At 54.5% G+C, this 23,522-nt stretch overlaps 1 protein-coding gene across 13 annotated transcripts in view; it reads right to left on the bottom strand.

Moving 5' to 3' along the window:
* The window catches only part of JAKMIP3 (Janus kinase and microtubule interacting protein 3), a 135,322-nt gene that overhangs the window by 62,199 nt on the left and 49,601 nt on the right, over positions 1–23,522 (bottom strand). For all 13 annotated transcript variants that reach the window (XM_073019461.1, XM_073019462.1, XM_073019460.1 and 10 more), the window contains exon 2: positions 10,910–11,181. In XM_073019461.1, coding sequence (XP_072875562.1) covers positions 10,910–11,044 — 135 coding nt within the window. In that variant the 5' untranslated portion in view covers positions 11,045–11,181. The remainder of the gene's footprint in view (positions 1–10,909; positions 11,182–23,522) is intronic.

The raw sequence follows: 23,522 nt of genomic DNA, 5'->3' as shown, positions 1-23,522 counted from the left end.
CAAAGGTCCTTTCAATTTTTTTCACGAGTAACTTTTAGTCAAACCACATTTCTACTAGAAACAACATTTTTCCCTACAGTCTCATTTCCAGAGAAAGTATCTTCTGCTAACCTCCAACAACTGCTCTAGAATTTGGGGTCCTCTTTGGAGACAACTATTTAAGGACTATTTCCTTTATGCAAACGACAAACACTGAAGGGGAACACACCAACCTCCTCTAGCAGGCCTGTCCTGCTGTCACTGAGTCACAGGCCAACCTATTTCAAACCAGCCGTAATGTACCCTGAGATGACTCCAGGATAATGCAGAAAACTAGAGTTCAAGATCAGGGCTGTGGCGCCTAGAAGGGCCCAGATGAGTGCAGCTGGGCTGACAAGCGGCTGTGCGGAGACCTCCTCTGGGCCGCTGGTGGGATCCCAGCCCATCGGTAGCAGGGGGCCCAGAGTGCCCCTCTGATCACAGAAGTGTACCACTGGCATGACCCCAGCCGTGATCACAGTGACCCTCCAGGGTGACCCCGGCCGCGATCGCAGTGACCCTCCAGGGTGACCCCGGCCGCGATCGCGGTGACCCTCCAGGGTGACCCCGGCCGCGATCGCGGTGACCCTCCAGGGTGACCCCGGCCGCGATCGCGGTGACCCTCCAGGGTGACCCCGGCCGCCATCGCGGTGACCCTCCAGGGTGACCCCGGCCGCCATCGCGGTGACCCGCCAGGGTGACCCCGGCCGCCATCGCGGTGACCCTCCAGGGTGACCCCGGCCGCCATCGCGGTGACCCGCCAGGGTGACCCCGGCCGCGATCCGCCAGCGTGACCCCGGCCGCCATCGCAGTGACCCTCCAGGGTGACCCCGGCCGCGATCGCAGTGACCCTCCAGGGTGACCCCGGCCGCCATCGCAGTGACCCGCCAGGGCTGGAGCTGGCGGCAGAGCGGGTATATGAACGGTGCTCAGCGCTAATTTGAGCGAAGGTTTTGGCATTTGGCAGCTCGGGGAAGTGTTTATGGAATCGGAGCCGCACCAGCCAACACTTGGTGCATAACTCACCGTTGCCCGGATCACGCAGCCACTCACCACGCTTTTCCCATGTCATGGAAAAATATGTATTAATTAGATTGGTTGAATGAAGAAATGAATTCATTGAGGAACGTTCAATTCAAATATTTTTTAAATCACTGGATTTCTATACATCAGCAGCAAAAAATTAGGAATGAAAATATCAAATGTACCATTTATAACGGTATCCAAAAAATCCAACACTTTTGAATACGTGTTAGAAAACGTGCCCAGGACCTCTGCGCTGAAAACTGCCAAGTGTTACTGACGGAAACTTAACAGCGTTTAAATAAATGGAAGAATATCTCGTACTCATGAATCCAAAGACTCAACATTATAAACATGTTTATTTTCCTCAAACTGATCTATAGATTCGATGCAACTCAATGTATAGAAGCTGTTATAAAAATGCAAATCTCCAAATGGATTCTAAAATGTAGATGGAAATGCAAAGAACCGAGAGAGAATAGAATCCAAAACAGGCTATCAGGGAGCTTCCGTGACTAACAGTCAACTCTTGCTGTTCGGGCACGGTGGCTCATCCTGTAATCCCAGCACCGTGCAAGGCAGAGGCAGGAGGGTGGCTTGAGGAGTTCAAGACCAGCCTGGGCAACACAGTGAGATCCCGTCTGTACAAAAAACTAAATTAAAAAATTAGCCAGGTGCGGTGATGCATGCCTGTAGTCCCAGCTACTTGGGAGGATGAAGTGGGAGGATTGCTTGAGCCAGGGGGTAGAGGCTGCAGTGAGCTATGATCGCACCACTGCACTCCAGCCTGGGTGACAGAGTGAGACTCTGTCTCAAAAATAATAAGTAAACTTTCACCATGCTACACAGAAGCAACAACCATTCATTTTTTTCTCATGAGTCTAGTAGTCAGCTGGAGTCAGGTGGCCTAGGCTGGGCTCAGTGGATACCACATGGCACTTTTCCTGGGACTGGCCACTGGTCTAGACACAGGAGGACAGAGGTGAAGGAGTAAGCAGGGGAGACAGAGGGTTGGCCTTGGGGCTGGCCCAGGTCACTGCTGCAATGACCAGAACAAAGCAAAGCTCTGCAAAGTCGCACGGCACAGGCATCCTCCCGGAAGAGGCGAAGGACTGGCCGGTAACGCTGACTGTGACACAGGCTAACACACATGGCCACAGCTTTATTGGAAAAGAGAAGCTGCAAGTGCAGCGGGTGAAGCCTTTTTCACGGGAAAGGTACCAGGTCCGTCTTATATCCACAATGATATCCTACTCACGTCATGTGCCAAAATCAATCCCTGCTGGGTTTCCGATTTAAAATTGAGAGGTAAAACAACACAGCTTCTAGAAGTAAACATAGGAAAGTGTCTCCATGACCTGGTACAGGTGAAGATTTTCCTCAACAGGAAAACTCCACAAAGCCCTGCTGTCCCTTTCCTAGGCTTTTCTTAGCCTGACAATGAGGAGTTCCTCTATTAGCAAACATTCTTCCTCAATGAGATTCTAATGGCTGCAGGGCAGTCTGCTGCGTAAACACAACTTAACATCCTTAGCAATTTCCTCAGGTCGGGACAGCCAGGTGGCCACTTTGTTCCTTATCATTAGCAGAGCTGAAACCAACACACTGTGTATCCGCTGGATTCCGCTTTTCCTAACAGCGGAGTCACTGCCACAGAAGCCTGGCAGCATCTCAGGGCCGTGCACTGGTGGCTAAGGCACCTGCAGAGAAGCTTCCAGCGGCTTCTGAGAGCATCACTTCTCCACCCAATCAGCGACCCCAGGGATCTGCGGTGTATAAAAGCAACTGGGTGCCTTCGACTTTGTTTTGATTTGCATGTCCTTAAATAATACTGCTAATGCTTTTGACCATTCACAGATCTACCTCCTGAGCTTTATCACAGAGTCCTGGGAGGTGCAAGTTGAATCCCCTAAAGCAGGCCAAGCGTGGCTAGTAAGCCCTGGACTGAGGTGACAACTGCTTTCAGACCAGGGATATACAGCCTCCTGGTCACTAGGTAGGTGTATTTCTTGTACATTTCAGTAAGTCACGCTTTAGAAAGTGGGAAGGTCACAGTCTTTCAAACCCTAGCTGTGCATGTTCTCTGATGAGAACTGTCTGTTTCTTTCTGAGGAGTAGGAAAGAATGGAGCAGCCAAAGGGGGCAGAAGGGAAAGACAGAGGGAGTGGAGAGAGGGGATTCGCAGCCAGGCAGCGGGAGGTTGACCAAGAGGTGGCAGCCGGGTAGTCGGATGCATCCTCCATGTGAGCCGGTGTCGGAGGGGAGGTGGAGAGCTGCTCTGTCCCAGGAGACACGTGGCTGTGGACAAGGAGAATCTGAATCCCAGACTCTTTATGGGAACTATTTCCCCACTCCTAAAGGCTCAGGACATTCAGGTACCCACAGTAATAAGCAGATAGTCCCAAGGGGAAGGCAGAGACTTCTTTTTTTAAATGCAAGACATTCATGTAAATCAAAAGAGCCACGTGGGACTTTGTAGACAAAAACACTGAAGAAAAGAAGACAATTGAACAAAATAAGGAACCAGGAAGAGAGACCCTTCTTAAAACCTAACAGCCCAAAAGAACAGAGGCGGGATGGAATGTTCTGGAAGCAGATGTAAGGCGGGAGAAGGCCAAGAGCATGGCCTCCTCGCTGCCCTCTCTGGGCTTCCCAGCTGACGAGCCGAGTGCCCAGGGTGGGTCCCAGCCCCGTCTCCCCTTGCGCTGTTCTCTGGGCAGCATCTCCCACCACCCGGAGACCCTGTTCCCACACCTGAGACCTGTGTGCCCCGCGGGACAGTGGCCACCTACGCTCACCGCCAACATGGCAGCCCCCGCCTGGATGTTGGTGTGGGGCTCCACGGTGCCCTGTCCTATGCAGAATCCTTGATGTTCTCTGGCCCCCAGTGCCCACTATCCTTGCCCAGATGCCACCTCAGCAAAGGGCAGCCCAGCCACTGCTGCTTAGACCCGAGCCTGGAGTATCCCATGCACCATCCATGCGCACACTCTACCCCCACCTGCCCACACCTCCTGGCCCTTCTCCCCCGTGTCCCAGAGCCGTTCCACACACCGTCCACCCACAGACTCTACCCCTGCCTGCCCACATATCCTGGTGTCTCTGCCCTGTGCCCCTCCACAGCTGCCACCCTCAGCCACGGCACAGACCTCTGAGCAGCCGCCTCCCACTGCTCTCTGCTCCCCTCAGCCCCTCCCCACAGCAGCCAGAGAGTATGTTTAAAACGTTGACATATTTTAAATAAACGTATTTACAATATATAATATGCAAATAGAAGTCAGGTCGTGTCCAGCTTTAAGGCTCCCAGAGGCTGTTGGCCATGCCTGGAGCATGGCCCAAGCTCCCTGCCTTGCCACGGTGGGATGCCCAGCGATCCGGGGAGGCTGGCTTTCCTTGTTGTTCCAGCATAGTGATCAGTAACCCCCTTTCTCCCTCCAAAGTGTCCCCATGTGGACCATAGGTTACTAGGCCCCCTCCTGCCCCACACCTGCACCGACCCGGGGCCCATGGCCACCTTTACCGACCTCTCCTGCACCCTCCCCATGATGGCTGCACCTGCCCTGGCCTTCCTGGTGCTCCAGGTCACACCCATGCCCATTCACCTCATTTCTACCTGGGCTCTAGCCCCACCTGGAGCCTTCCTGTGCTCATAGGGGGTCTCTGCTCCAAAGCCACTTTCTCAGCAGTGATCCCAGCACCACCCACTGTGCCTGCTGGCTCTGCCACCCCTTGCCTCGGCCCCTGTCCCCATCATTGCCGCCTCCCTCCACAGGCCTGCAGGGGCACAGCTGCCCAGGACACATTTCCTGTTGGGGCCAGAGGCCGGAGCTTCCATGGGGTCTCCCACCTCTAAGCAGGCCCCCCAGTTAGAGCCGGGATCTTGTAGGACTTTCCAGGCACCTCTGAAAGGTGTGACTGCCGTGGATTTTCTCTGCTCCCTGCACTGGTTCCTCATCAAGCAGTTCCAAGAGGCGGGGCTCAGCCTGCAGGAGGGTGGGCAGTGGCCAAACCCTGGAACAGGCATCAGGGGCCCTGTTGTGCCCAGGCCAGAGCTGCAGCCTTCGTGTCCACGACAAAAACACGGTGACTTACATCCTCACGACATGCATGGCTCTTCCCCGCTTTAAAGGAGCACACACTGCACCTTCCTCAAGACAAGCTCAAGATAAGGCCGAGTTCACATCCCTGCAGTTCCCACGAGAGCCCTTCCTGTGAGCCCCTCCCCTTCTTCACTGGGAAGGGTCCGTCTCACTCTCCCAGAGGGCTGGCACCTGGAGAAGGGTCAGCTTTTATTTAAAACATTTTATTTTTGACTTGTCAAATCTCAGTCTGCTCAAGTCTTCCTCGCTGATCGATTAACCATCGGACTGAAATCTGAAATGCTTTTTCCAGAACTCACAGGAACCTTCTTTACCCTGAAAATTGCAGCCTGCAAAATCTGATGATGCAGTTGCGGAACTCTGATGATTCCTGATAAAGAGATGAGCTCTCCGGTGCATGGCAGCCCAAGACCGTGGCAGAGGAACAAGCAGCACCCCCTCCCTCAGTTGCTCAATGTAAACAGATTTAATCACCACGTGAGAGGAGAGCACACCTTCCCATAACCGCAGGGAAACTGCACAGAAGGCAGGGCCCATCTATCGGTGGGCCCACGCTGGGATCCGGCCTTGGGAGCTGCGAAGGCTCAGGCCCTGCTGGAGGCACCAGCAGCCCAGGAGCACCTGCCCATGCCTGAGCTGGTGGAGGCCGCCAGATGCCGCCTTGGCCACCAGTGGGCTGTGGGAGCTTCCAGGGCACGGCTGGATTCCAGACTGGCTTGGGGGCTGCCTGTCCCCTCCAGGCTGCAGGCGGCCAGTGGAGCAGGTCGGTCTGTTCTGGGAATGGCTCCTCTGGCCGGTCATTGATTTCCCTCTTGAGGTCCCCAGTGGGTGCTTCTGAGGTATCTGGATCTGCTGGAAATTAGATAGGAGGCTCCGGTTCCACAGCTGCAGGTCTAGTTGCAGATTCCTGTCCTGGGGTTGTAATGACGATATTACTTTTGGCATGGACACAGTAAAGACTTCAGAAGCATTGATGCTGACCATTGCAATGATTGACTTCCTATTTTCTCTTCCCTGCTTGGCCATGACTTAGGCAAGTGTTTTGCAGATCAAGAATCCCCATGTTTGTGGTAGAGGCCAAGATGCTGTGTGAGCTGCAAGAGCCCAGGGGCCCCGAAGGCTTCCCATGGTCCTGTTTCTAACCACGCAGAAGCTACAGCCTCGAGCCCTTGCCTGCTCAGGAAGACTCAAAGGGCAACTCAGATGGGATAGTCCATTTATGGAATGGAGTAGGGAGAAGAGAAAGCCCAGGTGGGAGATGGAAGAAAAGGGGCCGGAGGCTCCAGGTCCTCAGGATCCTCAGGTGCAATGAGCTGAAGTCTCATTACCGTCGGTGAGACCCTTGCTGTCATTGTCAGGCCAGGAAGATGCCCGGGCGCAGGGGGACCCAGGCCTCTTGGCGGGCGCGCAGGAACAAGGGCAGGCAGCCGGGCGGAGAGCTTCTAGTTTGCTTATATTTGAACCCAAATGAGGTAATTTGTTAATTGTGGGTGGTGCCTATCTGCCTGTCTGCCATATTATTTTCTGTGTGCACATGACCTTTTTTAACCTCGAATGTTTTTAATCTAAAAAATTTTTGGTTTTTGAGACAGTCTTGCTCTGTCACCCAGGCTAGACTGCAGTGGCACAATCATGGCTCACTGCACCCTCGACCTCCTGGGCTCAAGTCATCCTCCCACATAGCTGGGACTACAGGTGAGTGCCACCATGCCCAGTTTTTAAAATATATATATGTGCGTGTATATATATACACATACACACACACATATAACATATACATATGTGTGTGTACATATATGTATAATACACATATAACACATACGTGTGTGTGTATATATGTATAATTTTTTTTTTTTTTGGTGGAGACCAGGTTTTGCCATGTTGCCCAGGCTGGTCTCGAACTCCTGGGCTCAAGTGATTCTCCCGCCTCAGTCTTCCAAAGTGCTGGGACTACAGGTGTGAACCACTGCACCCGGCCTTGAATGTTTTAAATGACGCTTGGCTGGGAAGGTCCAGGTTTGGCCTGGAGGCACCAGTGGGAGACAGGACCAGGTAGGAGAAGAGCAGGTGAATGATGTGGGGGAGGGTTGGGCCAAGGAGGCAGGGGAGGGAGGAGTTAATGAGTTAGGAGCAGGGTCAGAGAATGCTCTGGGGTCTTGGTGGCCCAGGGGCTCTCTCATGTCCAAGGTGCCATCTGTGTCCCACCCATCGTTTTTCCCCTCCAGCCCCCTGCTTTAGTTAGCTGTAGACCCTGGAAGTTGAGGAGACAAAGAATTTTCTGCATCTCCTGGAAGCTCCTTTAATGTTGGAAATCCACTGTCCCCTGGGACTGGCAGGATGAAAGGGCTGGGAGAGGGAGGGAGCTGGCCAGAGGAGCTGGTGTGGGAGGGCAAGTCCATGATGCGGATGCTGAGTAGCCCTGGGCGTGTTCGATGCCTCCCCGTGCCTCCCGGCAGCTTCTGCTCCAGCAGGACCAAGGTCCTGGCTCTACTGCATAGTGAGGTGTGAAAACCCCAGCCTAGAAAGAACCCCCTGGCAGAGATGAGAATATTTCAGAGTCCTTGGCTAAGCCTGGATAACTAGGTCTGCAGGAAGGAGCAGCACTGAGTCACGATCTTGAACCCCAGTGGTCCCAGAGCAGCCAGCACCTTCCCACCAGTGTGAGCCAGTGGCAAGGACTCTGTCCTGACCCGGCTCCTGGAGCTGCCCTTGGGAGCCAGCTGGACCTCGCTGAAGGGCCCTCTCTGTTCTCCATGGGCCCTGGGGACGTCACCGTCAAACTGCAAACAGACATGTTCTGGCCCAGCAATTTGGCTTGCAAGAACGTCTCCTACAGGAATTCTTTTGCATGTGGTACAAGACCCACATACAGGGCTGCGGTATCAGCCGAAAATCGAATCAGCCTGGATGCTGTCAACAGGCCCACTATGGTGGGGCACGTGAATAACATGGACGAGCTTGTGCCAGCTGCACTGTTCCACGTGGAACTGACTCCAAGAGGCGCTGTGGTCACTTGGCAAAAGGGAGTTGCTGCCTGTGCGTCCAGCATGCTGTCAGTTATGCTTGAGGAGGCGGGGCTCAGATCGCTTATGCAGGAAACCATGACATGAACTCTCTGGTGAGGGTGTCCAGGACGAGGAGCTCTGAGGCAAACAGGCTTCTTCTCTGTTCCTTTCCTCTGGTGCCTTCTGCATGTTGTGCCAAGAGGGAACATCCTCTCCTCCAGGTACAACTAAACACACCCTGCAAGGTGCCCAGCGGGTCTGGGTTGCAGCCATCAGATGCCGGCCCTGGAACCCCTGCCGGCACCTGGAGAACCCGCAAACCTGGACTGTTGACCATCAAGGAGCGTGTGTCCCTCAGGGCATCGCAGATGGATGTGTTTTGGCCAAACTGCACAAAACATCACATGATGCTGCTGTAATTGGGTGGACAGAGAACCAGGGACTAAAGCTGGGATGTCCACATGTGCTCTTTGTATTAAGAAGATAATTATTGGCCGGGGGCAGTGGCTCAGCCCTGTAATCCCAGCACACTGGGAGGCTGAGGCAGGAAGATCGCTTGAGTCCGGGAGTTTGAGACCAGCCTGGGCAACATGGCGAGACCTAGTCTCTACAAAAAAGTAAAAAAAAAAAATAGCTGGGCATGGTGGTGCACACCTGTGGTCTCAGTTACTTGGGGAGTTGAGGTGAGAGGATTGCTTGAGCCCAGGAGGTCGAGGCTGTAGTGAGCCGAGATCGCACCACTGCACTCCAGACAGGGTGACAGAGTGAGACTCTGTTTTTTTTAAAAAAAGATAATTGTTATACTTTTACTCAATAAAACAAAGGGTTTCATTCTCCCTGCGCTCTTGACAAGTCATCTCTTCTTCCACCAGCAAAATGGGGAGAGGGAGGACGACAGCCACGTCTGACGCTTGCTGTACAGCCTGGTCTCTCCATTTGGGGCAACTCTCCATTTTTGGGGGGGCGGGCATTAGCACCCTGACCTTGTGCTCCTGCAGCAAGTCTGGGCCTCTGGGCATTGCTGTTTGCGATTTATGGGCACCTGGCACAGATCAGGTGCTGGACGCACATTTACTGACCATGTCCCCATGCCATCGGCCTTCTGGTATCCTAGAAGCGAGACTCTCCCCCAGCTGTGACCAGGAGCCTCAGCAGCACTCCCTCCTCCAGGCCACAGGCAGTGGGCGCTGTGTTCATCCCCATCCTACAGAGGAGGGAACTCACGGCAGGAGGGGGAGGAACAGGGGGCGGGGCCAGATGGTAAATATTTTAGGTTTTGTGGGTCAACTCTGAGGATAATATGCAAATGAGCAGGTGCAGCTGTGGGTCTTTTTTTTTTTTTTAATCATTTTTATTTCTTTAGAGACAGGGTCTCGCTCTGTCACCCAGGCTAGAGTACAGTGGCACAATCACAGCTTACTGTAGCCTCGACCTCCCAGACTCAAGTAATCGTCTCGCCTCAGCCTCCTGAGTAGCTGAGCCCACAGGAGCACACCACTGCACCCGGCTAGTTTGTCCACTTTTTTTTTTGCAGATATGAGGTCTCCCTATGTTGCCCAGGCTGGTCTCGCACTCCTGGGCTCAAGCGATCCTCCCGCCTTGGCCTCCTAATGTGCTGGGATGACTCACGTTCTAATACAACTTTCCTAGTGGTGTGGGCACCAAAATCTGAACTACACATGATTATCACATATCACGAAACATTCTTCTTCTTCTGATATAACAAGGAGGTGAAATCACGGGAGGTTGAATAAGTCAGAGGTTAAGCAACCAGCCCCACATAACCCGATTCCCCTCCACCAGCAGACCACGCAGCCCCCGAGAGAGATGCCTTCACTGGGGAAGAAGCGGGGAGGGAGAGAACTAGGGCCCAGAGCAGGGACACCATCCACGAGTGACCCAGGCCCTTCCAAGCCCGCGGCAGGCACCTGCCTTCGTGCCCAGCCCCTTCCTGGTGCTGCCTTCTCTCCAGATGCTCTCTCCTTTGCCTTCTCCTTCCAGAAGCCCAGGCACACTTCTTAATGGCTCCTGGGGACCAGGAGATGGAAAGGAGAGGGCAAAGGTCATGCTGGAGGTGGAAAGAGGTTCAGGCAAGGGTGGCCCACCCTAGGGCTTGGCCTGTCCTCTGGTCAGCCCCTACCTCCCGCTCCAGACTCCCCCCACCTTGGCTGCCAGCCCAGCTCAGCACAGGCCAATCTTTCCCGAGGCTTCAAGAGCCCCAAAGTGCTGGGCATCCAGCCAGAGGCCATCGTGGGCCTCCCTATCCCCCTGGGCTTGCCCTGCATCACCGCGTTTGGTAACAGGCGCTGTTCCTCTGAACCTGGAAGCTCTAAACCGACAGCCCGTCTTTTTCCTTTATTCCCATGCGAGAGCCATACCTGCCCACTCTGTTTCAGGTCAGTTCCACCATGGATGCTGCAGTGGGAAAGTCAGCGTCCTTTCCAGGGACGGCCCCACTAGGCACAGACCCTCAAGGCCCTGCGGCCCCCGATGGGAGGGCTGTCCCCGCACAGCACAGGATATTTTCTGTGAGCTCACCATGGTTTGCGGCAACCACCATAGCACCTCTGCCTACAGCGCCCTCATCAGGTCTCCCACTGTCTGCCGCCCCCACCCCCAACCACATGGTCTGTCCCAGGCAGCCTCTAGGACCGGGTGGGGGTTTCCACAGGGACCTGGCCAAACCCACTCTAGGAAGAGCCTCTGGGGCCCGGGGGAGGCGGGAGGGAGGGGCATTCAAGGGGGGGTCTGGGGAGAGCCCACCTTGCTCTTCTCCTGCTGCAGCTCGATCTGGATGTCTGTGAGCTTGGCTCGAAGCTCCTCGTTGGCCGCCTGCAGCGCCGCGAGGGCCTCCGCCTTGTCCCCCTTGGCCCGGCTGCCCGTGCCTCTCTTGGACATGGTGAGGCTGGATGGCCGGGGGGATGCCCAGGGGCAGGGTGCTCTGGCTGGGCTGGGCTGGGGGTGGCTGGGGTGTCCACGCCAAGCTCCCAGCAGGTGTCACCCGGGCTGCCGCTGTGCTACATCTTCTCATTCACCTGGAGGGAAAGCACACCGGGTGAGCAGCCCCTCCGGAGCCTCGGCCTGGAGCTCGGGGGCTCGTGTGCGAGGGGGGCACACGGACCCCCTACCTGCCCTCATCCCAGCGCTGAGGATGCCACCTGCACTACGCAGGCCAGGGAACCAGCCCCAGACAGCAGAGCCCATCGGCCCGCCATATGGTGCCCCCAAACAGCGACCCCACATCTAAGAGCACATCCCTGCACCTAGCGTGGGATGAACACTCAGCACAGGCGAATTCTCTTCCCCCTTCAGAATCAGAGAGTGAGGGAGTGGGCACCCAGCTTCGAACTCAGAATTCTGTACATGGCTGTGAGGCCACACTGCAGCAACAGTGAGTATAAACCATGAGTTCTCCAACAGCAGAGGGACCCCGTGACCGGGCTCCTCCAGAGACCTGAAAGCTGCACCCAGGAAACGTCCAGCAGTACTGAAAGCAGGAACTGGAACAGAAGCGCATGCCCAGCTCACTGCAGCACAATCCAGGTAGCCGCACAGTGGAGGTAACTGGCGTCCATCAACGGATGAGTGGCTACACAAAACACGGAATATTCACGTAATAGAATATGATCCAGTTGTAACCAGGAGGGACATTCGGACACACGCTACGACAGCAGGATCCCCGAAGACATTAGGCTGGGTGAAATAAGCCGGTCACAGAAGGACAAACCCCGCATGATTTCACATATATATTCAGGATCTATAGTCGGCAAACCCGGGAACAAAGAAGAATGGTGGCTGCCAGGGGCTGCCAGGAGAGGGAATGGGAGCTACTGTTTAATGGAGACAGATTTTCTTTCTGTTTTTGGAGATAGGGTCTGGCTCTGTGTCCCATCAAGGGGAGTGGCTATAAATACACAGGAAGCTTCACTCCCTCGCCCGCTACTTGCCTCCTGCTGTGTGGCCCAGCTTCAAACAGGCCATGGACAGGTACTGATCCATGGCCAGGCACCAGGGACCTGGTGTAGGCAACCAGTGATCTCCACTGGTCACGGCAAGTCCTCCAGGTTCAATCCCAGGGAAGCTGCTCACTGTCTAAGAAGGGGTGATTGGACAAGGCTAGTGGGATCCTCACAATTTCCTTCTGTGCTGCCAGGCACCTTCCCCAGCTGTTCCTCTCTCTCAGAGGCTCCCCCACCCCCACAAGCTACTCGTCTCCTCCAGTTGTTCCTCCCCTCCAGCCGCTCCTTTCTCCCTCTGATGTTCCTCTCTGGCAGCTGCTTCTCTACCCCAGCCCCTATCCCAGATGTTCCTCTTGGCTGCCTAGAGGGACAAGGACCCTTGGTGTTCCTAACAGGTCCACTGGGCTCCTCTGTGGTCCTCCTGCTCCTGGGGCCTCCATCTCCACCATGACCAGCTTTCCCTCTTATCCTTGTTTACCTTCTGCTCTTGTCACCTGTTATAGGGCAGTGAAGGCAGCCAGGATGGAAGGGAGAAGCAGGCAGATCAAACATGGGATCTTTCCTGGTGAACACAGCCCCCATCCCCCCAACTCCTGCTCCCATTTCCTGATGATCACAGGCCCACCCCACTCCCGCATCTCTTCTCCCAGTGAACACTTTCCCCACCCCACTCCCGCGTCTCCTCTCCCAGTGAACACTTTCCCCACCCCACTCCCGCGTCTCCTCTCCCAGTGAACACTTTCCCCACCCCACTCCTGCGTCTCCTCTCCCAGTGAACACTTTCCCCCACCCCACTCCCACGTCTCCTCTCCTGGTGAACACGGGCCACCATCACTCTCCAGCCTGGCGAACACAGCCCTCCCCCTACTCCTCTGTCTGTCTCCAGCCTCCTATTTATCAGTTCATAGGACCATGGGAGGGAGACTTGGATATGGGTCCCACAGTTTGATGAAGGCCAAGCTGTGTGGGTGTGGGGCTCAGAGACCAGCAGAGGTGGCAGGACGGGCAGGTGGGAGGGCCACAGGGCAGCCAGGTGGACTTCCGGGGCGAGCGAAGATGGCCTCACAGAGGCAGAGGGAGAGGAGGGTCGGAGGCGACCCACTGGGAGGCGAGGCGATGCAGACACCAAGGAACCACGAGGAGCCTGCATGGCTGAAAGGTGAACTGGGAAGATGCTGGGCATGTCTCACCCTGCAGGGCCACCGGCCTCCACCTGGACAGGGAGAAGGGCCCAGCAGGGTGGATGTCAGCCCTGCACATGTGAGGCGGGGGCTGAAGGGACCAGGCTGGGGCAGATGGCAAAGTTGGAAGCTGTCATGGGGTACAGAAGGAGGAAAGTGCCCTCAGGATGCCACTCCAGACTGAGGGGCTGGACCCATGGATGGGGCTGAGGCTGCCCATGTCGCCCCACGGACGTCACAGAGGCATCTTCATTTACAAAGGAGAGGGTGCTCACCGGGCCCAGCACGCTGCCTCTCTCCCCTTTCCAGCTCCATCCTGAGGACAAAACCCCAGGCAGCTTGGGAAAGGCCTGAGAAGTGTGCAAGAAGAGGGGCTTGAGGAGGAGGAGGAAAGGGGGCTTGGCTGGCCTTGCTGCTGGAGAATGAGAACATCGGGCGGGCACGGACTCCTAGAGATGGGATAGGAGGTTCTGAAGGTGTTTTGCTGTCTCTTGATAACAAGCTGCTCTAAAGAGAGATACCAGCTGACCCTTAAGTGTTTTAGTGACTCCTGGCCCCAACCCCATGAGCGTCAGGTGGGCTCCTGTGGACTCCAGAACTGTGAGCCCACCTCCCACTGTCTTCCCTGGGGACCCTCCAGGGGGATGAAGACCCCACTGGGGAAGGGCTGGGTCCTGTCCTGTGCACTCGGGTTCTCTGCCACCACAGGTGACTGGTTCTGGTAAACTTCCCACCTCCAATAGCACATTCCCACCTCCATTCAAGTCCTCTTAGACAGGGCTCCAGTTTCCTCTGGGCGGCAGATCCTTTCCAGGACCCAGCCCCAGGCCACCACTGCCCTCTCCTGGCTGCAGCACCACTCTGTGCAGTGCTCACTCTGTGCAGTGCTCACTCTGTGCAGTGCTCACTGACAGTGGCAGAAACTCGCTCCTATCCGCTGTCATAGGACATTGAGCATTTGAGGAAAAGGGAAAATAAAATCTGGCTGCCAGACAGTTGTCATTCCCATAGCTTTGCTATTGAAAATAGATGAAGCAGTTTTTGAAAGAGAATCCGTTGTAAAGGGTCATGGTTGCTAATACACAAGGGTCGACATCTAGACCCATCCCAGGAGCTAATTTCTGATTAACCCACTGTTTGTAGCATTTAGTTAATTTTGTTTTGGGGAGACTTCAGCAGTGGGGCTGGGGGAGGGGGTCCTTGCTCTGTCGCCCAGGCTGGAGAGCAGCAGTGCAATCACGGCTTGCTGTAACCTCAACTTCCTGGGCTCAAGCAATCCTCCCGCCTCAGCCTCCCATGGATGGATTTCCAATTTGGAGGAGGGAAAGTGGGAAAGTGTAGAAAGTTAAAATCTTGTCTACATTGCAGAAAAACTCCCCAGACTGGCCTCCCTCCTCCCGTCCCAGGCCTGGGACTGCCCAGCTCCTCCGAACGACTTCAAGCTCACTCTGGGTCCCGCACTGGCTACCCTGGTCTGAGAGCTTTCATCGGCATCTCCCTAGAGGCAGAGTTGATATTTTTCTCCAGCACCAATCTGGGAACTGATACGGTAACTATGTTGAGTTTATTCCTTATGAAATGAGCAGGGATGGTGTGAATCTCCCCCAAGTGCTGAGGCTCAGGCACCCCAGAAGTGAAAAGCACCTGGCACAGTGCTTGGTATGTGGGAGGCATGGGATGAACTGTGTTAGCCAGTGGCCTGCACAAGCTCATCTTCCCCCTGCAGGGATGGACTGATCACGGCCTCTCCAGGCAGCCGTTTCCGTGGCTGGTCATTTCCGTGGCTGGTCGTTTCCGTGGCTGATCATTTCCGTGACTGGTCATTTCCGTGGCTGGTTGTTTCCGTGGCTGATCGTTTCCGTGGCTGGTCAGCTAGGCTGTGAAACAGTTGATGCTCCGGAGGTGCCAAAGCTAGTTTCCCACTGATTTGCATCTTCCTTCTTCCTTCCCGCCCAGGAGCACGGCTAGGGTTCCTCACGCAGAGGGAACGGGGTGCACGGCTGGGGTTCCTCATGCAGAAAGAATGGGGCGCACGGCTGGGGTTCCTCATGCAGAGAGAACAGGGCTTTTAAGTGTCGCCTCACATCCTAAAGCGAAATGATATTGGGGTGGCTGGGAGGCTCCACACCTCGGATGATCATAGCCTTGGTAAACGGAAGCATCTCCTTTACCCACAAGGACACTGCTGCTGTTGGCAGGAGACAGAGCTCATAGCTGCTGGGGGGCTGTGGCCTGTGCTCCAGCCCTGGGGTGGCTGCTGGGTTTCATGAGCTCTTCTGTCCACCCCCCATCCCTCATAAGGAACCAGGGGTATAGAGAATCATCCAGTCTCAAGCATGTGTGTAAGGTTGTTCTGGTCAGTATGTCTTCTCACGGCCTTCCTGACACTCGGGAGGCAGACAGGTTGACTAGAGAGAGACCCAAAACCTGCGAGAGTAGATCTAGCTGGTGGCAGCCCAGATGCCCCCACCTTGGGCGTGCCAGGGGCTTCAGCCATGTAGGAGGTCCAGCCGGCTCATGACAAGGGCTGGGCCCCACATGGCACACTCTGCACTGAGTCCCAGACCACGGCGTCCTGGCTCGAGGAGACCCACAGTTCCCTGACAGGGTGGGAGTGGGTCTGAGGGGCCTGTGTGGGGGTCTGCGAGGGCAGCACATTGTGAGACGCTTATGAGGCAGTCCAGTCACAGCTGCATCTGCCCTGGGGAGCCTGGATCAGCCCCAGGGCAGGAGCCAGGAGGGGTCAGGGTGGGTGCAAGCTCAGAGCAGACACCCCCTACATCACTGTACCAGCCCCTCACCACGATGGGGTCACAGGACAGCTGGGGTCGGGGCTGTCCCTTCACTGGGAATCACAGCAACGCAGCGTGAATCTCAGATGCAGACGAGCCCTCCAGACACTGTGGACTCTGCTCATGCCAACCGTCACCAGGGCGAGCACGGGAGCTGCAGATGGACAGCACGGCAGTGCAGCAAGGAGTTTGGGGTGTCGAGGAATGTGCCATCCGTGACGCGCACGTGAGCCACAAGGCACAGGGCAGGCAGTGACCAGGGGACCGGCCTGAGACGACTCATGAATGCACCCATGAGTTGGCATTGACACAATCAGGACATGCATTAAAACACGGGGCATCTTACACACATGCAGAGCTTCATCTGACCAGGAAAAATACGAGTCCTGAGCCTGCTAGTCGGGGAAAACCCACGGCACATCCGAGAGAGGTTGAGTTTGCACCCAAGGCCTCCCCAAACCCCTGTGGAGAGAGTGCTTCCTCTGCTGGACAGGGTGCTGCAGCGGGCTTTGCTGTCAATCGCAGAGCGGGACTGCACCTTCATAGTTTCCTCGGGGAAGTCATTACATTAACAGCACAGATTGCCTATCTTTTATTTCGGGGTCTCTGAGGAGGTAATAAAAACAATTTATTTCCCAGTCATCATCTGAAGGCTGCAGAAGTGCTTTGGGTTGACCTCTGGTAAGTCGTTTTACGGCAGGAGGTTTCCGTGTGGAAGACAGAGCTTTATGGCTGACAGATGTCCTTCCACCTCTGGCGAATCACCACAGTGAACCTCAGTGTCACTGACGAGGAGGCTGGCCTGGTCAGGGCTTTGCTCCACTCTGTCCCTGTCGGGCTGTTTACTCAGCGTTGAGCCTCTGGATTTGGGCTTCAATACCACCATGCGATGCAGAGGACACCGAGAAATCAGGCAGATTCGAGTAGTCTTCAGAGCCACCTCCTGTGATTCGGGGGCGTCCTGGGGTGAGACAGGCCATGTCTCTGCAGCTCCCGTGACCTCACAAGGCCGTGAGCATTTAACTTGCATTCTTTCTGGGCTAAATGGTTTACGGAGAAGAAAGGACGGATCTGACGATTCCTTTCCACAGAAATCCAATGTGTAGGGTGAGGAGGGGGTGGATGAGGGTCAGAGACCCCTGTCAGACCCCACAGGAAGGGGACACATGGACCCACCAGGTCCAGGCTGCAGCTCCCCGTGGGTCATGTCTGACAGATGCCCAGGCTGTGTGGGGAGGAGAAAGGATGAAGACGCAGGCCCCGGGGCCTCCCCTACCCGCTGGGCCTCTCGCAGTGATCCTGGCAGGCTGAGCTGCTGGCAGGGGGCTGAGGGAAAGGTCAGGGGCCACAGAGTCTTCTCCCCTGGGGCAGACGGGGCATGAGCCTCCAGGTGACCCTGAAGAGATGCACGTCACCCATTAAAGACAAATAGCACTCAGAGGGGGACATGAGCTGGCCCTTCGTGCCTGGGTGTCAATGTCATTGGTTAGAGAATGGGAGCCACACCTGGAAAACCCCGGGAAAGAGGAACTTCACTCGGGTGGTGCGGGGCGTTTCCGGAGCGGAAGATCCAGGGCCTGGGGGGCCAGGGCACATGGGCTGTAGTGGCTGGAGGGGCAGTGGGGGCTGGGGGAGGGTGACTCAGGAGGTGGATGTCACCCAAGATCAACCAACCACTCCAGGTAAAAGACCCAACAGAGGCCGGAGGGAGGCCCAGCACCACGGACCTCTGGAATCCTGGAGGCTCAGCCCAGGGACTGCCCGTCCCCCACAGGCCTGGCGGCCAGCTGTCACCCCGACCACTGCTGTGGAAAATCGCAGGTGTGGTGAGACTTTAGTCACCCATAAACACCAGCCCTGGGATAGAGAATGTCACCGAGTCCAGTTCACAGTTGAAGAATCAGACGCAGAAACACTGTCTGGGGTCACATGATCAGATGACCCAGCTCTGCCTGACCCAAGGCCACCAGGCCATGTCCCTCACACGGCACGTGGTCAAGCTGCTGGCTGGGATCCAGGTAGGGTACCCTCTATGCATGGCCCAGGTTAGTGCTTCCAGCATGCTCAAGGCACGGCACAGGGCCCCTTTCAGAGGCAGAGTCAGACCCAACGCACGTGAAGAACATAAGCGTTGACTCAGGGTCAGTCCGGGGTCCAGCCAGGTGTGCCAGGCCCCAAGGCCCAGGGGCAGCCCCGCACTCTGCTGGCCCACGTCCACCCTCAGTCCCGGAAAACAACCTCAAACAAAGACGCAGCACATGGGCCTTCCGCACAGACTAAGGACGCTGGTGTCACCCGAGAGAGCCAGTGGGTCAGAGAAGGGATTGGGTGAAGGTGAGGCCAGAGCAAAGTTGGTTGTGTTTCCAGATGCTGGAGACAGAGATGGGGGGAAATGGGCAGCCACACAGGCAGATGCACAGGGGATGCCAGGGCAGGGAGCAGCGCCCAGGTCTGCAGGACAGACCCAGAGCTGGAGCCCCCACCAGGCTTCTGTTCGAGGCTGTGGAAGGCGTTAGCCACTCTCATCTCATTTCTGTCCTGATTCTGTGGCTCTGAGTAAAGCAGGAGCCCCTTCTCCTCTGAGCCACTCTTGGGGACACTAGGTGGCCTCGCAGGCGTTGGGGTGGCCACTGCCCGGCCCTGACAACCTGGCCTCTGCAAGGGGACAGCTGCTCAGAAGGGACCAGAGAGGTGGCAGCACACAGGCCAGGCCTTCAGGACCAGGTCTTCCTCACGAGCCCTCACCTCAGCCACCAGGCTTCAATCTGCCTGGGCTGGATCCCCCACTCCTGACTTGGAGAAAAGCTGCCCCACCCGCTGGGAGCTGCCCACGGTCCGGCCTGGGGCATGGGCTGCGGGAATTTCTCCCCGACCTAAGATGGGGCCCCAAGTCTCATGTGGTCACGCCTGGTGTCACAGGGATGGCCCACCTTCCTCCTGCCTTCCTGATGGCTCTGCTTTCCAAACGGACCCCTCGGTTTCAGAATGGAATCTTTCTGCGCGTTCCTGGGAAGAACGGCCTTGGCACACCACTGACTTTCGAAGGAAGAACTGTGTTGGCACACCACTGACTTTCGAAGCATTTCTTGCCGAGAATGGCAGAATTCCATTTGGAGGCTGAAACCATCGAGACTGAGGGGCTCTGCCCAGGTGCTTTCCTTTCACTACAGCAATCAACAAGACATGCGGCTCCAAATCAAATAGAGAAGGCTTGCCTCGGGGTAAATGGATCACAAGCTTAGAAACCCACAGTGATTTTCACTAAATCTCCTAAAAGACAGATTGAGAATTATTAAGGACTTGGTTTAGAACCTTTGTTTCTAACTGTATGTTTTTCAATGAAGTTGATTTATGTTGATCTTGTACAAACCCCTAATCATTCACAGGAAACAGATTTGAAGTTGTTAGTAGTGGAATTTGGTGGGGAGGGAGGGAATGAAAAGATGCTTTCAGATAAATAAAAGCGTCACTGAGTCTGGCCCCTGCAGAGCCACACCTGCTGGGGGAGTTAGGATTTAAGGGGAACCAGGAACTCCCTCTTTCTCTCCCTGGCTCACAGTACCCTGCTGCGAGGCAGACAGCCCTTTGGAGGTTTTTATTTATTTATTATATTTTTAAATTTTTATTTATTTATTTATTTTGAGACAGAGGCTCACTATGTCACGCAGTCTGGAGTGCAATGGCACGATCTCAGCTCACTGCAACCTCTACCTCCCAGGTTCAAGCGATTCTCCTGCTCAGGTTCCTGAGAAGCTGGGATTACAGGCACCTACCACCACGCCAGGCTGATTTTAGTATTTTTAGTAGAGACGGTGTTTCAACATGTTGGCCAGGCTCGTCTTGATCTCCTGACCTCAGCTGACCCGCCCACCTCATCCTCCCAAAGTGCTGGGATTACAGGCGTGAGCCACCGTGCCTGGCTGGGAGGTATTTTTTTTAAATGGTTCCCAAACCCAGCTGAGTATAAGAACACCCTGAGGAGGTTTACTGAGTATGGCCTGTCTCTCCAGGAGGACAAAGTGCCCAGGACTTCACCCGCAGCTCCTGATCACAAGACCGGTGACGCAAATCCAGCTCTGAGAGAGGAGCGCTGTGGTAGAGAGCCCCCTTCCTCACTGCAAACACCCCTGGTGTGGCCGGAGATCACGGTGAAGACTACACCCAGGATGGGAGAAGCCCAGTGGGGGTTCCGGGGGCTCTGGCAGTCACTCAGCACCCAGGAGAAGAGCAACGCCACTGAGCGGGCCTCGCAGTGATACCTAGAAGGGCCCTTATGGGACGTCCACACTCTGATCTGCAGTGGCCACTCCGATGGATGCTAAAGATACTTCAAGATGGAGAAGAGGCCGTTTCATCCCACAACAACCCACATAGTCCTCTGGAAGTGCCATGAGGGACTTTCTGAAAAGAAACATGGGATCATCCACAAAATCTCTGCATTGACTTCGACACGTTCACATTTTTATCAATAAATGTTTAGACGGTGACAGTGAGCCATCAGTCCTCATCTGCAGAACTGAATCTAGCACATTTCACTTTTTATTGACAGGTGATCTTGGCCGGGCACAGTGGCTGAGGCCTGTAATCCCAGCACTTTAGGACGCCAAGATGGGAGGATCACTTGAACCCAGGAGTCTGAGACCAGCCTAGACAACAGAGGGAGACCCCATCTCTGCAACAAATAAATTAGCCAAGTGGGCACCTGTGGTCCCAGCTCCCTGGGAGGCTAAGGTGGGAGAATCACTTGGGCCTGGGAGGTCAAGGCTGCAGTGAGCTGTGACCATGTCACTGTACTCCAACCTGGACAACAGAGGAAGACCTTGTCTCCAAGAAAAAAAAAGAAAAAGAAAAAGAAGAAAGAAAAAGAAGGAAGGAAGGAAAGAAGGGAAGGGAAGGGAAGGAAGCGGATTGCTCCTGCAGGACCTGGGAGACACCCCAAATACTGTGAGTGCCCAAGCTATGGAAGTGGGAAAGGGGGACCGTTCACCACCTAACACACACCCCCACTGTGGAACCTGAAGGTCTAGATCATGGGAGAAGATTCTGAGCTCACCTGGAGCTGAGCTGAGCGAAATACAGGGGCGGAGGAAGCAGCGGGAAAAGCCTGTTGGCTCTCTGGGCTCCCTAGGAAGCCATTTCTGCCTTACCTCAGAGGGGTCCTTGGGGAGGGCAGCCAGAGGCACTGAGGAAGGGCCATAGGGAGAAGGAAACCTCCAGCTGAACTTTGTAACAATTCCAACCTAAGGAGAAGCCTCCTGGCCAGAACTCGGCAGGGGGAGGGGGGCGTGAATCCAGTGTACAGACTCCACAGGTGGAGGAAGAATGAAAGCTCTGCTTTCACAGCTGGGAGGCAGGTAGCCTGGGGCAAGTTCTCAGCCCTGCTTGCCCACTGCCTGGACTCAAAGCCTTGCCCAGACTCAAGGTGCTGTGGGGGCACAGTGGGAGTGAGACCAGCCCTTTGATTTGTGTGGGAGCTGGGTGAGGCCTGTGCTGCTGTCTTTCCCCCACTTTCTTAACAACCTGCATGACTCAGCAGAGGCAGCCATAATTCTCCTAGGTACACAACTCCATTAACCTGGGAATCTCACCCCCATGCCCCACAGCAGCTGCAGCAAGACCTGCCCAAGAGAGTCTGAGCTCAGACACTAGCCCCGCCCCAACCTGATGGTCCCTCCCCATCTAGCCTGGTAGGTGAAGACAAAGGGCATATACTCTTAGGAGTTCTAGGGCCCCACTCACCATGGATTCCTCTCCATGCTGCCACAGTGGATGCTCTCTGGAAAGCTCCACCTCCCAGCAGAAGGCCAACCAGCACAAAAAGACAGCATTAGACCACCAAAGCTAAGGCCATGGCATCCCCTGACACCTCCACCAGAATAGGTGCTGGTATCCATGGCTGAGAGGCCCACAGATGGTTCACATCACAGTTCTCTGGGCTGACAACTGCCAGTACCAGCCCGGAGCCTGGTAGACTTGCTGGGTGGCTGGATCCAGAAGAGAGATAACAATCACTACAGCTCACCTCTTGGGAAGCCACATCCATAGGAAAAGGGGCAGAGCACTACATCAAGGGAACACCCCATGGGACAAAAGAATCTGAACAACAGCCTTCAGCCCTAAACTCACCCTCTGACAGAACCTACCCAAATGAGAGCGAACCAGAAAACCAACTCTGGAAATAGGACAAAATAAGGTTCTTTAACCTCCTCGCCGCCAAAATCACACTAGCTCACCCACAATGGATCCAAACCAAGCAGAAATCCCTGATAAACCTAAAAAAGAATTCAGAAGGTCAATTATTAAGTTAACCAAGGAGGTACCAGAGAAAGGCAAAGCCCAATTTAAGGAAATCAAGAAAATGATACAAGTCAGGAGTTCAAGACCAGCCTGGGCAACATGGTGAACCCCATGTGAATCCCATGGTGAACCTACTAAAAATATAAAAATTAGCCAGGAATGGTGGCAGGCGCCTGTAGTCGCAGCAACTTGGGAGGCTGAGGCAAGAGAATTGTTTGAACCTGGGAGGCAGAGGTTGCAGTGAGCTGAGATCACACCACTGCACTCCAGCCTGGGTGACAGAGTAAGACTCCATCTCAAAAAAAAAAAAAAAAAATACAAGAAATGAGGGGAGAAATATTCAGTGAAATTGAATAAAAAACACTCAAGACTTCAGGAAACAATGGACGTACTTATAGAAATGCAAAATGCTCTGGAAAGTCTCAGCAATAGAATCAAACAAGCAGAAGAAAGAACTTCAGAGCCTGAAGACAAGGTTTTCAAATTAACGCAATCCAACAAAGACAAAGAAAAAAGAACAAGATAATATGAACAAAGCCTCCAAGAAGTCTGGGATTATGTTAAATGGCCAAACCTAAGAATAATTGGCATTCCTGATGAAGAAGAGAAATCTAAAAGTTTGGAAAACACATTTGGGGGAACAATCAAGGAAAACTTCCCCAGGCTTGCTAGAGACCTAGACATCCAGATACAAGAAGCTCAAAGAACACCTGGGAGATTCATCCCCAAAAGATCATTGCCTAGGCACATTGTCATCAGGTTATCCAAAGTTAAGATGAAGAAAAGAATCTTAAGAGCTGTGAGGCAAAAGCACCAAGTAACCTATAAAGGAAAACCCATCAGATTAACAGCAGATTTCTCAGCAGAAACCCTACAAGCTAGAAGGGATTGGGGCCCTATCGTCAGCCTCCTTAAACAAAACAATTACCAGCCAAGAATTTTGTATCCAGTGAAACTAAGCTTCATAAATGAAAGAAAGATACATCTTTTCCAAACAAATGCTGAGAGAATTTGCCACTACCAAGCCAGCACTACAAGAACTGCTAAAAAGAGCTCTAAATCTTGAAACAAATCCTGGAAAGACATCAAAACAGAACCTCTTTAAAGCATAATCTCACAGGACCTATAAAACAAAAACACAATTAAA

This window comes from Chlorocebus sabaeus, chromosome 9 (assembly GCF_047675955.1).
Source record: "Chlorocebus sabaeus isolate Y175 chromosome 9, mChlSab1.0.hap1, whole genome shotgun sequence".
NCBI lineage: Eukaryota > Metazoa > Chordata > Mammalia > Primates > Cercopithecidae > Chlorocebus > Chlorocebus sabaeus.
This window is presented reverse-complemented; position numbering and strand designations above follow the sequence as displayed.